We start from the raw sequence: 14708 nt of genomic DNA on the forward strand, positions 1-14708 counted from the left end.
GCTTAAACAGACCGGTCTCCACAAACAGCGTACCTAGTACTCAACTGGACTCCATTGCGCATCGTGTGACCGCATCTTCAAGACAAAGTTAGATTTTGCGAGCCACATTATGGCATTTCATAATCCGAATAAAAATTGTTAAGGTTTTTTGAAGCTTATCATACCTATTCTAATGATTTTAATGTTTTTTGAAGCTTATCATATTAACAGCAACGGCTGTAAGCTACTGCTTAGTGTCACATATTTACACTGAAAAAACGTGTAGGTTAAAAATAAATAAAATACTGTTGAAAATAACCGAGCGTGTTTGTCAATATAGCACCTGCAAAGTTCGTTGCTAAAAAGAAATAAGTCAACTTTGCTATTGTTTCTTGTTAAATATTAACCGTTACAATTGGTTAAAAATATTTCTGTAATAATAACACAGTTGCCTACATTAGTAACAACAGAGTACAGTTGGTAGCTGCTGCAATGTTACTCGGTATATATAGCCAATTTATTGGGTTACTACAACCGATTCACTCGCTAGCTGCTGCAATGTTACTCGGTATATATAGCCAATTTATTGGGTTACTACAACAGATTCACTCGGTAGCTGCCGCAATGTTACTCGGTATATATAGCCAATTTATTGGATTACTACAACAGATTCACTCGGTAGCTGCTGCAATGTTACTCGGTTATATAGCCAATTTATTGGGTTACTACAACCGATTTACTCGGTAGCTGCTGCAATGTTACTCGGTAAATACAGCCAATTTATTGGATTACTACAACAGATTCACTCGGTAGCTGCTGCAATGTTACTCGGTTATATAGCCAATTTATTGGGTTACTACAACCGATTCACTCGGTAGCTGCTGCAATGTTACTCGGTATATATAGCCAATTTATTGGGTTACTACAACAGATTCACTCGGTAGCTGCCGCAATGTTACTCGGTATATATAGCCAATTTATTGGGTTACTACAACAGATTCACTCGGTAGCTGCTGCAATGTTACTCGGTTATATAGCCAATTTATTGGGTTACTACAACCGATTCACTCGGTAGCTGCTGCAATGTTACTCGGTATATATAGCCAATTTATTGGGTTACTACAACAGATTCACTCGGTAGCTGCCGCAATGTTACTCGGTATATATAGCCAATTTATTGGGTTACTACAACAGATTCACTCGGTAGCTGCTGCAATGTTACTCGGTTATATAGCCAATTTATTGGGTTACTACAACCGATTTACTCGGTAGCTGCTGCAATGTTACTCGGTATATACAGCTAGTTTATTGGGTATTTATAGCAATGTTATTCAGCACACGGCGAAATCAATTCAATCGGTACAGTATGATAGATAGATAGATACACACTTTATTGCCACAGAAACAAAAATACAGAAAAACAGTTAAGCTATACAGTGGGCAAAGGCGGCCTTAGCGCCAATAGGCGATCTCTTCCAGACAACCTAACATATGGAGCAGACTATATTATGATTAAACGTTATTTAGGTACTTTCAAATTTTTTATCAATAATACATTAAATAATTTTTATTCATAATACTGTCTGTATATCTATGTAGCAATTGAATTGGTTTCGTCGTGTTCTGAATAACATTGCTATAACTACCCTATAAACTATAATAGCTATATTTACCGAATAACATTGCAGCAGCTACCGTTGAACTGGTTGCAGTAACTATCTGTACATAGAGATACAAGTTTTATTAATATTTACATACAGATACAAGTTTTATTTATAATACCTATGAACTTAAATTATTTTAGAATACTTACTAAGTTACTGAGAGCATTGCTGTAAAGCGGCTATAGTTACCGAGTAGCTTTGCTGAAAAATAACGGGGGTTCTTTGGAAATTTCAAACAAACATGAGTATAATGACACTGATTTATTTTTGCCTTTAGACGAAACGATACATAGAAGAGTTTCATATAATACCTCTAGTTTCATATAAGTTTCACATTTATTTATAATCAATCTAATCTAGGTCAATTTTAAAAATAATCTTATAGTGTTGGATTAATAATCAATCTAATCTAAGTCAACTTTAAAAGTAATCATACTGTAGGATTAATAATTAATCTAATCTAGGTCAACTTTAAAAAGAATCTTATAGTGTAGGATTATAAAGTTTTAGACACTAAATCTTCCATAACCGGCTGAAAATTTGCAATTATGTTTAAAATAATGCTTGATATAACGTGCCCAAACTCTCTGCGCCTGCGCCGCTTGCTTGTCAATATATACCTAATGTCTTCTTTTTTGTATGTAATTTTGAAATTTGTAGTTCTGAAACCTATTAAATTAAATGGCTTTGTCGATCCCAATCACATAGTACATTAATGCATTACAGCTATCGGTATTATATAAATCAAACAGCAAATGTTAAAACATGCCAAGTTTGGACTGCTCTAGGTAGAAAATGGTTGAAGGCATTTTTATAAAGTATATATAATACAAACGACTTGAAATATCCTCATATCCAAACCACCGAAACTTCTTTAGCTTTTACATCTTATGCTTTCAATCTTTTTCTACCTCGAATAGTCCAAACTTAGCATGTTTTAACATTTGCTGATTGATTTATAGAATACCAGTAGCTGTAATGCATTCATGTACTATATTTTTGGGATCAGCTGACAAAGCCATTTTATTTGATAGATTTCAGGACAACAAACACGTACGTACGATACCACGTACATATTACCGGATACCACGGATCAAAATTCAGCAGGTTATAAGACATTTGGTGTCTTGAAACTTATCACTGGTGATAAAAATATTTTTTACATCTCTAACAATACAATAAAAAAAAAATTACAAGGGACTTCTCAAAACTATGTACTGTTTACCATATAGTGAAACACTCTTAGCATTTGGAATCGGTGAAAGTAAGGATTCATAAAATACAGTGCAATAGACAACTTGGTCAGGAGTTTTGACATGGTATGCATAATAATGATCATCAAACTCAACAGTATCTAACAACGTACCCGAAAAAATTAACTGATTTACGTCGTATAGGTAAATTTGGTTCACAATTAAGAAATTGTAAAGATACTCATCATCGTTTACGCTATGTACAAGTATACACCCTATGTCATAACGTACAGATGAATACATAGCCCAATTCACACTTATTAATGATTTGGAAGAATCTAAATGTAATTTTGATTGAACAATCTTTGTGGCTGACTGCGAAACTTTCTTCTTAGGTTCTACTTTTAGAACATCACTTAGACTGCCACGGTGAAATATTTCATTTAGTTGAAGTTGATGTCTCATAGCCAAAGTTAAAGTCGGGTTAACACGATTGCATGATGCTTTCGCAGCCATTTTTGAATGTCTATGTTTACCTTCAAATCGCATTGACCATAATGAAGAAATAGGTCCGTATTTTACAAGAGCAGAGTGATAATGAATCATATTATGAAATTTTGGTTTTAGACTGTCTTTGGTTATTTTTATATATAGCTCATTAAATTCACCTATCAATACTTGTAACAAATCTTCTGTGCCGACTGTAATTTTTGCACTAAGAATTATGTCAAGAATTTTTCTCAATTTTACATATAAAATCCAAATAAAGTCTTCTCTCGGCACGAAATCTCCAATCATTATTCCCAGGAATCGTAAAAGAGTTAACATCTCCCCTGAAGATAAACGTAATGTACCCCGAATCAGATGATCTTTTTCTATCGAACATGGTCTATTTTTAGAATCTGGTCCAAAGTCCATTGATGACATTTTGTCATTAAGAACAGATAAAGAAAACAAATTAAGCCTCCGAGTGTACTCTAATAACATAAAACTTAATAAATATTTTGCTACACCTTCCAGAACATCATGCATTATGTCAACCCCAACCTGCTGAAACATATCAAAGTATTTAACGTCTAGAAAAACGCATCTTTCTTTAACACCTGTCAAAGTTGCATTACCCAAAGCCAAATCTGCAATATACATATCGTTATTGCGTAGCTGAGTCTCATCTTCAAAGCACTGTTTCTTTAGATCAGTTTTAGTTACTTTACATACCCTACATGAATAGTTAGCTGAGAAGCTTTCCACAAGTCCTAGCATTGAATGTAACCCTAAATTATCACCCAGAATCAAACCAAGTTCAAAGTAGATATTTCCTTTGTAAGTTGGAATGTCTATGGATATACCAATTTCACTTAAATAATTCAATTCGTTTATAACTGGACGAAATATAATGTGATTACCAAAAGAAATCCTGTCCGATGAATGAAATAATAAAACTAAGAATATATTGGAAAGAGCAGAAGAGCGCCAGGGAGGAAGACATGGAATAGAAACATAAACTGCCCCCAATTTATGTACACCAGCATGGCTCCCAAGAACGTTTCCGGTCTCATAGTCATCAAAATACATAAATAAAGGAATCACTGTCCTGTCGTCATGGTGATTCATTCTCTCTTTCCAATATGTACCTTGAATAAAATTTTCTTTTTCCTGTTTTAAATTTAAACTTTCAATGTACTGTAACATTTCAGATAATACATTATTTAGAGATAAAAATTTTTTTAGAGTTTCTCTTAGAGGAATAAATTGTTCATGGCAGTCTACAGGTTGCAAACGTGTTATTCCTTGACTTTTCACTGCAGTAAGCCGTTGTCCAATACACACAGGGTGAGGTTTAATGTAAGACCCTTTTTCAAAAAAATAATTCAAACGTTTACGTTCGGTCAAAAAATTGTTTAATGAAGATGTTACTGCAGTCTGTACTTCATTAGTTAAATTCTTTAAAATACCAGTCGAACTGATTGAATGTTCAACCAAAACCTTATTGACACTCTGTTCTATTACTGGGACCAATGAAGTTAGACAGTCACTTAGATTATTAACAATGCTTTGAATTACATTTCTGGGCAGCAATAATACATTGCTGCCCATAAAGTGATGCTATAAATGTGGAAATAACGTTATCGATTGAGCTTGTTTGTTGTAAAGAGTATGACAATTCAGAAGAAACCGAACATGAGGGTATGTTTACATTGCTTTGATTTAAAACATTGTCTGATGGCGGCAATTCGTGCGAATTGAAATCGTTATTTTCTACAATATTAGATGTCTGCAAGCATTGTTCTTTAGATACATGACATTTCTCTAAGTGCCTTTTAAAAGAACTATATATTTGAAATGACCTCCTACAGTCATCTTCGCAGCACTCATATGTCGCTATAGTGCGGTTACTGTGTTTAAATTTTAAATGATTCCTAAATGCCTTTATATCTACGGCATATCTACAGATAAAACAAATAACCATTATGTTAAAAAAAAAGTAATACTAAACGCTTACAACAAACAAATCTTTCCTTAACTGCTGAAGTGTATTAAGCAATTAAAAATAGGTTTTCTTCTTTTTGAATATTAAAACTCTTTATGTAAGTATATCATATATCAATGCCCAGCTCTCCCAACAGGGTATGAGCTGATGTTGATTGAGTATCAAATTTAGTATTAAGCTTAAAATACGCGCGCTGAATGAACATCCACGTACTAAGACACTCTGCTGAATATTGGGCATTGACTACCCAGATCAATTTAAAACATGCACTAACAACAGACAAAATGTTAGGAAGATCGTACCACACTTCATCGATAATTAGAAAATAAGATTTAATCGTGTCAAGAGATGTACCCACGATTATAATGAAGGGTTGTACTGTAAGACCCCATTGCCTAAATTTTTCTCTCCTAGCATTTATAACTGACCTCACATCGCAATCATTTTTCACGTGTGTGATGAATCCTTCCCTGACTTCGGCTTTCGATGGCCGCCAGACTTTTTTTTGACAGTTTTTTAACCGTATACTTGTTACAGCCAAAAGTGTAGGGATTAATAACATGCAAGCAATGTTGGAGCTCTCTTCCGATGCTGAAACAAAAAGTTTTTCTTAGCACTGCAGTGTCCCAATATTAAAATAAACGAAATCGTTAATTTTGGTATAATTACTTTCAATTTTTCTAACTCTTATTACATTTACAGTACATATGGGGCTACTTTATAGCACTAGTGCGAGAAGTAGCATATTACGTTACTGTGTCGAACATTTAAAGGGCCATATGTACTGTAAAACGTTGTACGATACATGTGCGAATAGGTAATTCGCAACTCGTGTCGATTTAAAACACTCCCTTCGGTCGTGTTTTAATTTATCGCCACTCGTTTCGAATTTCCTATTTTTCGCACTTGTATCGTAATGTACTATTTTGGAAAGCTGATAAAATGAGGAAGTTTTTGTTGTATCTGGCTGACTTAATTGTATTATGTTTTTTTTTACAAACTGTCCTCAAAGTCCAACAAAGATGTTTTTCATACAAAATCTAAAAATAAAAATGCGAATATCTCGAAAACTAACGATTTTTTTATTAAGGTCATATTGTGATATTCTGGTTAGTCATGACCTAGCCTATCAGCACTCAAAAAGGTTGACGTCGAGTTTTGGGACACCCTGTATATACAGAAAATAAACGTATTTTAACAGCTTAAGATAGGCAAAATAATCATACTAATTAACTAATATTATAAATGCGAAAGTATGGATGGATGTTTGGTCGTTTGTTCCGCTTTCACGCCTAAACGGCTGAACGGATTTGGATGAAATTTGGTAAGTAGATAGATGGGAGAATCAACTTTTTAGCGTCACTCGTTGCCATGGTTACGATTAGTTGTCCAGGGGACAAAAGTTCATTGAAATACTGGTTTTATGGTACTTAAATGTATCAAACTTGCGTTTTTGTTGTCGTTATAACCAATGTCCATAATGGGCCCCCTACTAAGCATGTTAATAGAACGGCATACAACGTTTCTTCAAACAAACTGTGCCACTGTTGTCCCTTGGACAACGGGACAGGATAACAAAACAAAAAAAGTTGATTCACCCAGATAAGGTCCTGGATTAACACATTGGCTATATAACGCGAGCAAATGTCCAAGTTGCAAAATTTCCAAATCGTAAAATGACTTAAATATGAACAGAACAAGCATTTAAATATGAATCGAACAAGCATAAATATTTTTTAAAACAAAAACGTTAATTTTTAAAATGCATTTTTCTTAATATTAAAGAAAGACTATTTTTTACATTTCTTTATACATTCTTCAAAAAAATAATGCTTTTTTACATTTTTATACATGTTAAAAAAATATAATTACTTTTTATACATATTTTTTTAGTTTTTATGTTGTATACATATTTTTTACAAATTATTCTTTACATGTTTTTAGCTTAAAAACAAATATTTTTTTTTAATAAGGTTTAAGAAAATGTAATAAAGATGTATAAACAAAACTTTTTTCCAAAATGTTTGTAATGAAAATGGACATTTTGCACCCTACACGAAAATAAATAGTGTAGATATACTTACAATCTTTCAAACTGAGAAGTTCATTTAGAGTTGTATCCTTGCTGTGAGCATTGTTTTTCTTCTCGGCCAGTTTAAAAATTTTTTCTTTTAAAGGAGCAAAACTCTCAACAATATCTGTATACTTCCCAGCATATAACTCTTCAAAGTCTTTTTCCAGCTGAGAACAAAGTCATAATGTTAGTCAAAAAATAACTTCAATTTAACTTTAAGGTACTTTTTTTTATATACCTAGATACTTACTAATACATATCCAGTTGCTTTCTTCAAAGCCGGGTACTCCTTAAAATATTGAGATATGGATAATTCTTTGGAAAGGTTTAAGCGAGTTCGGGTTGTCTCTGTCCACTTTTGTAAAACGGTTGACCAAGGCTCACTGGAATTTTTCAGCCATAAAATGGCATCAGGGATATCTTCCTCTTGTTCTAGAATGTATTCTTCAGGTAAGCGTAGCAATGGTGAAGATGGGTTTGATGTATCAGAGGATCTTGAAATTCGTCTGCGTTTTTCAATTACACCGGATTCCCGATATTTCCTTTTCAAATTATGTATTTGATCAGGCAACTTGCCAGCCAATCTGGTGATAAGGCCACGTGTAGACTCTACAATTTTACTGTGAAAGTACACAGATGGTTTTTCACATGGAAATACTCGTACTATTTCTCTGGCCCAATTGGCATAAACGGTAGTTCTAATCAATTTATCTGGAGTGTCCCTTAATATTGCTGTACCAATTAATCTAACCAATCTTTGTCGTGATGCGTTTTCTAATGGGATGTTATTGTCCAAATTAAGAAGGCCTTTTCCTTCTAGACTGCTACTTAATAGCAATTTTAAATCCTGAAAAAAAAAAATTTGAACTCAGTAACATACAATCAATAAAAGGCTTAGGTGACTGACTGACTGATCCATCAACGCACAGCTCAAACCACTGGACGGATTGGGCTGGAATTTGGCATACACATAGCTATTATGTCGTAGGCATCCGCTAAGAAAGGATTTTGAAAAATTCATTCCCTAACGGGGGGTGAAATGTGGGTATTGAAATTTGTTTGAAGAAACAATAATGTATTGAATTGGATAAACTATCTCAGTGTTTAAAAAGGTATTCTACGCGGGCGAAGTCGCGAGCAAACGCTAGTCTTAGCATATAATTATTTGGCTAAAACCAAAAGGAAAAAGTACAAAAATTGCCAGCCTGACCCAGGTACATAATAAAATTAACAACCAACATCATAATTCTATACAACTATACTACAGGGATTTATCAATTCTCATTTCATGAATCACACTAGGTCAACATAAAATAAATTAAAGTAATCATCTTCATCATTGAGTCGTCTCCACAAGATTTGTTTGATTTGTGCTCACTAATGAAAATATTTCATGGTAATTAAATTAAACATTTCAGTTTTGAGGAATATTCATGTACATCCCTGTAAAATAGTCATTGTGATATTTAGTCACTCAAAAGTTTACATTTATCATACTGAAATATGCAAAAGAAAAGATAAAAATACATACATATACATCAATTATTTGGCTGTCAGCAGGAACTGCTATTGTCAAAGTTGGGTTCGGTAAACTCGAAGTGATTTGAATAGGAGATTTCGGTGTAGGTGTGCTTGTTCCCGCTTGATTTTCAAGCGGATAATGCAGTAGATCTGTTATAGATATATCCAAATCTTCACATGCCTGCAAATTAAAGCATTCAAAATGTAGGGAAATAAAAGACTGCAAAGCTTGAATGCAAAATAAAACACAGGCAACACCAAACCTTTTCCAAGGTAAGGCACCAACTTACAGTTGAATTTTGGCAGTCCGGGTGCATAGTCTTTTTATATATTTCCAAATTTCTTAAAAATATTGACCTCGGCCCCACTTTAGGAATCAAATCTTTTGTTTCTGCCTCCCCTAATAGGGGCAGTGATAAAGATGTTATCTCATTATCTGCAATATAAATTATAAAATTAGAAGAATATCTTATTTAGCTCGTCGGAACCCGGCGCCCCCCCGCCCCTCTGCCCTGGCGACAGCAGTAAGACTTGAGTTATATTTATGTTAATTTAAGCCCACGTTTACAACGTGCGGGGACCGAACACGCGACCCGTGGGTTGGCAGTCAGATCATCTCACCTCTACGCCACACACGACTAGTCGTCTTCTCAGAAATATAAACAAATGACGATGCTCCCGGACATGCGTCTTTCTAGTAAGTTCTACCGGGAGAATTCTACGCATGGCCACAATTGAATACAACTAGCGGCGCGATAGTTTTGACCGTTGGAGTGGAGGGAATATGCGCAGTACTAAAACGATGGACGATGTATGAAAAGTGTATTTTGCGCATTCAAGGTCAGAACTCGTGATTCGTGTCGCTAGTTGTAACAACAAATGTTAAGGCTTACCTAAGATGAAAAAACAAAGAAAGTACTTACCTTTGAATACTTCTATATAAGCATCGAGATTCCACGCCTTTAATAAATTTCGGACCTCCTCATCCATTTTGGTCGGGGTGCACTTTATGGGGCAAGTCCCGGGACTTCTTGTGTTTTACTGTCTTGTCTTTTACTTTATCTGCACCACCACACTTTAATCTTATTTTACACACACTTTTCTAGCCTATTTTACGCGAGCACGCATAGATGAACTAGAATATAAAATAATAAAAGGCGTCCTAGCGGGTAAGTTTGTATGTCCGAGCACGTAGCGAGCACATGAGACACGGGCGGGGTTTGACGGACAAATGAACGAGTGAACGAGAAAAATGAACGAAATAATCGATGTGTTGTGCTGTTTTGAAATAAGTGTCTCGGTTGTTTTCTACCGATTAACTACTCTACTAATTTAAATGACACTAGCCGGTTGCTATTAAATAAGGTAGTTTGCTAGGACTAAGCGATTAAATTTATTTATTTAAAAGGAAATGAGGAACTTGACTGAAATTAAATAAGTTAATTCATGTATTGATAAATAAGATGGTTTGTAAAAATGAAACGAATATTATTCGATTAAAATCAATAAACACTCAGTTTAGAATCAAATGAGTTAACTCATTTAGTTTGAAATAAAAGTGTTTGTAAAAAGCAACCGATTGAAATACTTGTTTATCAACAACAGCATGCTTATTGTGTGTTGACAAAACGACTTAGTAGTTTCGAATCAAGTTCAAAAATGTTTGAATTTACAAATTAAGTTATTTGGAAATGACTTGTGTTTTATTTGTTTTTAGCTAAGAATATTTAACAATATTCACAAGTCTACTCCATGCCAAGTTCACTTAAAGATTTTTAGTTAAGTCTTATTAAAAATTACCGATATGAATTTAACCGAGCCAAAAAGGTCCTCGGTTAAAAATATATTTTTTCAGTGTACTTCAAAGCTTACTGTCTTCGAGATATTTGGCATCAAAGTTGAACAATGTTAGGCCAAAAAACTAGTTTACTGGCCATAACGTTTAAAATTAAAATTCTTGACCACTTGCGAAGACGAAAGTAACCAAAAAAGTGTTTTTTTAGACAATGTTTAAAAAAATAAGTGTTCATTTCTTTCAAAATCCGGCAAACCAGAATGGAGATAAAAGATTAAAGGACCGATAGCCGTTTGTCTTAGAATTCTATCTACAGTACAAATGTAGGAGTAACGACTCAAAACTAGTCAAAAATCGATGTAAACCACGGGGAGCCCCTTACCCTTTACCGCATACGAAGCCATATATGGCGGATATGATATTCAACTCTATTGACAACTGTTAAAGTTCAAATTTTAACAAATATTTTTTTATTACATGTGGTAAGGGGTCTCCATTGCCGAATACGGCAAGGAAGTTTAAGATTGACCTAGTACTCATTGTACTCTGCCATCGCCGAAGCACGTAATAACGCTAACGCATAAGTTAACGTTCGAAGACACGTCACATTAGTTAGGAACCCAGTCGGTCGAACCTTGTTAACGAATTAGTAGCCTCCGGGGGGTATTAGGGCAACTCGATCTGAACTCGATTGGCTTTAACTAAAGATATGGTTTGGTCTAGAGCGCGAAATGATAGTAGTTTTAATTTTTAATAACATATCAATGTACTTTAGAATTGGCCTGTATAAAATAACCGATGTTTTTCCGTCTCCATTTTCTCCAACACTTGAGACGTATGACATTTTTTCTTACATTACGTCTTATCTTCTATTCGGCACAGTCATGAGCCGAGCGCGACCGAGTAATGATTGACTTATTAAAGTAGCTATGGCTGGGGTTTTATAAATATCTTGTTAAGCACAACTACACAGCTTGCTGGAACCTTGTTAACGAATTAGTACGAGTCTCTGGGGGATACCAGGGCAACTCGATCGGAAGTCAATTGGCTTTAGCTGGAACAGCTGTAGCCTGAACGGAAACCTTTTTTGTCTGAATGTGCGCACGACATGTATAATTATATATGTCAACGGCAGATCGTTAAATCCGCCAGATCGTTAAATTCCTAGGCATATCATGAAACGCCGCTTCATATGCCCGAGATTACACTGTTACGAGATACTATTACGTAGTTCGTGCAACTCATTTAGTTCGTGCTTGCGTCTTATGACTAAGTCAGTTTATTTTCCAATATACAGGAAAGAGATACGTTCACGTTTTAGTTATTCGGATTTTACTTTTATTAGATATGTTGTGACCGAGGAGCTGGCAGCTTCCTCGCACAACGTATCAGTATTGCGATACAACTAGGAAATGCCGCCAACGTCCTTGATACAATGCCCGAAGGGCCTAAGTAAGCGGCTAGGGGCTAGTTATTAATTTAGTTTAGTAAAATTATAATAGAGTACAATGAATTCAGTCGATCGACCACATACCGCAATGTAACGTAAATCGCATGCAATTTCTTGAGCCGTCTAAATGGGACTTTAGACCGTCAACGCTTTCATGCGTTTAAAATTACCACGAATACGCTGGCTACCTAAATAAATAATACGGCCCCTGTGGGAGAATCCTGTTCACAAATTATTACGAACTAGCCCTCTGGAGAATTCCTGGGTATCAACATCTTTAGGTTCGGATACTTCTAAGTTTCATCTAGTTCTGACATAAAAATAGATTATAGAAAGTTTATCTAACAGTCAAATTAGAACGTAGTGTAGCGGAGATCCGATTGAAATTTGAAATTTAAATCATGTTATTTGGATATCGTGCATCTCACCCGCGCCAATTCTTATACGGACAATTAAAAGAGCGAAATGCACGATTACTGATTGACATCAGATAGATGCCATTCTAATATCAGTGTACGTTCGAATTGGCCTACAAGTCGTCTTTCGTTCAAATTGGCAAACAAGCATGCACCCCGCCTGATGTGCTCACCGAAACCTATAGACGCCTCTATATTCAGATGTATTACAGGCATATTGCAGACCGTTTAAAAATTAACTACTTTTTTGAAGACAAACCTTCCAATTTCGTTTAAAGATATGCTTGCACGTTCATTCCACGTATTCGATAGATATTAATATGCCATCAATAAAATCTAAAGTATAAGAGCTATGTAAGTGAAACTTTATGTTTAATAGGTAATAGGAGAATTTTGTTGATGGACGGAGAGCGGATGGTAGACCCAAAAAACGATGGATGGATTGTGTGAAAGAGGATATGAGAAAGAAAGGAGTGAGTGCTGAGGTGACGAAAGATAGAGGAGAATGGAAGAGAAGAACATGTTGTGCCGACCCCACATAACGTGGGATAAGGGCAAGAGGAAGAAGGAGAGGAGAATTTTGTTTTATTTAATCGTATGGCGCACGATGAAGGGCTTCGAAAAAAGGTAGGTAGTGTCCTCGCACTTCGCTTGGCTCGTCTTGGCGATATAGGATATTATGGTCTGTAAATATGATCAGGAATACACTATTAAAATCTTTCGGTTTCCTCGTGAAACACCGTGTGTAGGTACTAAGGACACATGCCATACAGGCAGACTAAGTTAGCTTGTTAACAGCACTAGCCAGGCAGTCCCTTGAGAATGCTAGGGAAATTCGATCAGGTGCCGATTAAGCTTAGTGCCGTGAGATTAAGCCTAGTATGCCTAGCATGATTACGCAAAGGTCTCAGTTCGCCTATTAGATATAATACAATCACTGTTGGCCGAAGGTTAATTAGAATTGAACATTAACCATTACAAATTGAACTGTAAACTGTAACCGTCCGTTACTGTTTACGGTTCGGCCAACACTGATTACAGGGGGCCTACCGCGAAAACCGAAATTCGCAAATTGCGGGGATCTTTCTCTTTTACTCTCACTAAGACGTAATTAGAGTGACAGAGAAAAATGTCCGCAATTGACGAACTTCGATTTTCGCGGTTATAGCCCAGTTTACAATACCTATACAGAAATATAAACACAGACAGTTGGATAGAGGTAAAAACAGGCGGTCTTATCGCTTAAGAGCGAGCTCTTCCAGACAACTTTTGGGTAGCGTCTATATGTACTACTAGTGTGCATTTTTAACGCGGGTCTTCAAATCAATCAATCAATCAATTCATTTATTTCAGGTTAAAATAGGTCCATAAAGTTTGTTAGTAATTACTTCTACTAGATCAGATTATATGTATATACATTGAATTTTTTCAAAACATAAAACTGTAATTGAAATAATATATGTATATAATGTGACTGCTATACCCGACTGAAGGTACATATACTCGTAGTTCACCTTGTATACAGTATGTCTCACACCATGGGGCTTTAAATGCAGAGTTCGATTCAACTCGCTAAATCGAGCTACTTTTACTATGGAACCAACCCCGAAATCACGACAAAATTGTTGGCTTCTAGCTAAAAACACCATTCATAATTAAATAAAGGATTTAATACATAAAAACACTGAAGACGACGTCATGGGTCATGGCAGACGATCCTCGTCTGACATTTCGGGCGCGTCAATAGTGATTCGACACCAACCGTGGGCTGCACTCGAGCAAACCACATAATCGGTTATCAATAGAAAACATCGACATCTGATCAGCCGAAATGTATGAAATAACCAAAAGAATCACTCGCTCAGCTCACTCACTCAATCAGCGAGTAGAATCGAGCCCAGCATTTAAAGCCTCATGATGGGAGACACCCTGTATACATTCCCTATACATGTTTATTATTTAATTAACAAAATACATAACCCTCCAAACCAGCTTAAACTCGCAAACTTGCCCGAAACAGTCAAGTCAAATTTCTAAAACTCCATAACAAAGTTACAACTACCCTCACCTCAGGGTAACATGCTTAGCCAACTTGAAGGCCTTTTCGGTGACGTGGAAACGGGCG

General features: G+C 35.5%; 1 protein-coding gene across 2 annotated transcripts; it reads right to left on the reverse strand.

Moving 5' to 3' along the window:
- Positions 1 to 4942: 4942 nt before the first annotated feature.
- LOC133530678 (uncharacterized) lies at positions 4943 to 10776 on the reverse strand. 2 transcript variants are annotated; one of them, XM_061868697.1, is made up of 6 exons: positions 9846 to 10776; positions 9213 to 9358; positions 8933 to 9103; positions 7652 to 8248; positions 7412 to 7568; positions 4943 to 5918 (listed from the first exon to the last, which is right to left on the reverse strand). In XM_061868697.1, exons 1-6 carry the CDS (start codon positions 9910 to 9912, stop codon positions 5434 to 5436), a joined length of 1623 nt encoding a protein of 540 aa, XP_061724681.1. In that variant the 5' UTR covers positions 9913 to 10776; the 3' UTR covers positions 4943 to 5433. The 2 variants fall into 2 exon arrangements, 1 of the variants encoding a protein (XP_061724681.1); XR_009801359.1 differs by lacking the exon at positions 9213 to 9358.
- Between the last annotated feature and the right edge of the window lie 3932 nt (positions 10777 to 14708).

This window comes from Cydia pomonella, chromosome 23 (genome assembly GCF_033807575.1).
Source record: "Cydia pomonella isolate Wapato2018A chromosome 23, ilCydPomo1, whole genome shotgun sequence".
Taxonomy (NCBI): domain Eukaryota; kingdom Metazoa; phylum Arthropoda; class Insecta; order Lepidoptera; family Tortricidae; genus Cydia; species Cydia pomonella.

Excerpts from the sequence above, each read along its gene's own strand:
- LOC133530678 (XM_061868697.1), bottom strand. The coding sequence starts at position 9,912 with ATGGATGAGGAGGTCCGAAATTTATTAAAGGCGTGGAATCTCGATGCT. Across the intron at positions 8,249-8,932 it reads GCCAAATAATTGATGTATAT|GATTTAAAATTGCTATTAAG; the intron begins GTATGTATTTTT and ends TTTTTTTTTCAG. Across the intron at positions 7,569-7,651 it reads AAGCAACTGGATATGTATTA|CTGGAAAAAGACTTTGAAGA; the intron begins GTAAGTATCTAG and ends CTTTGTTCTCAG.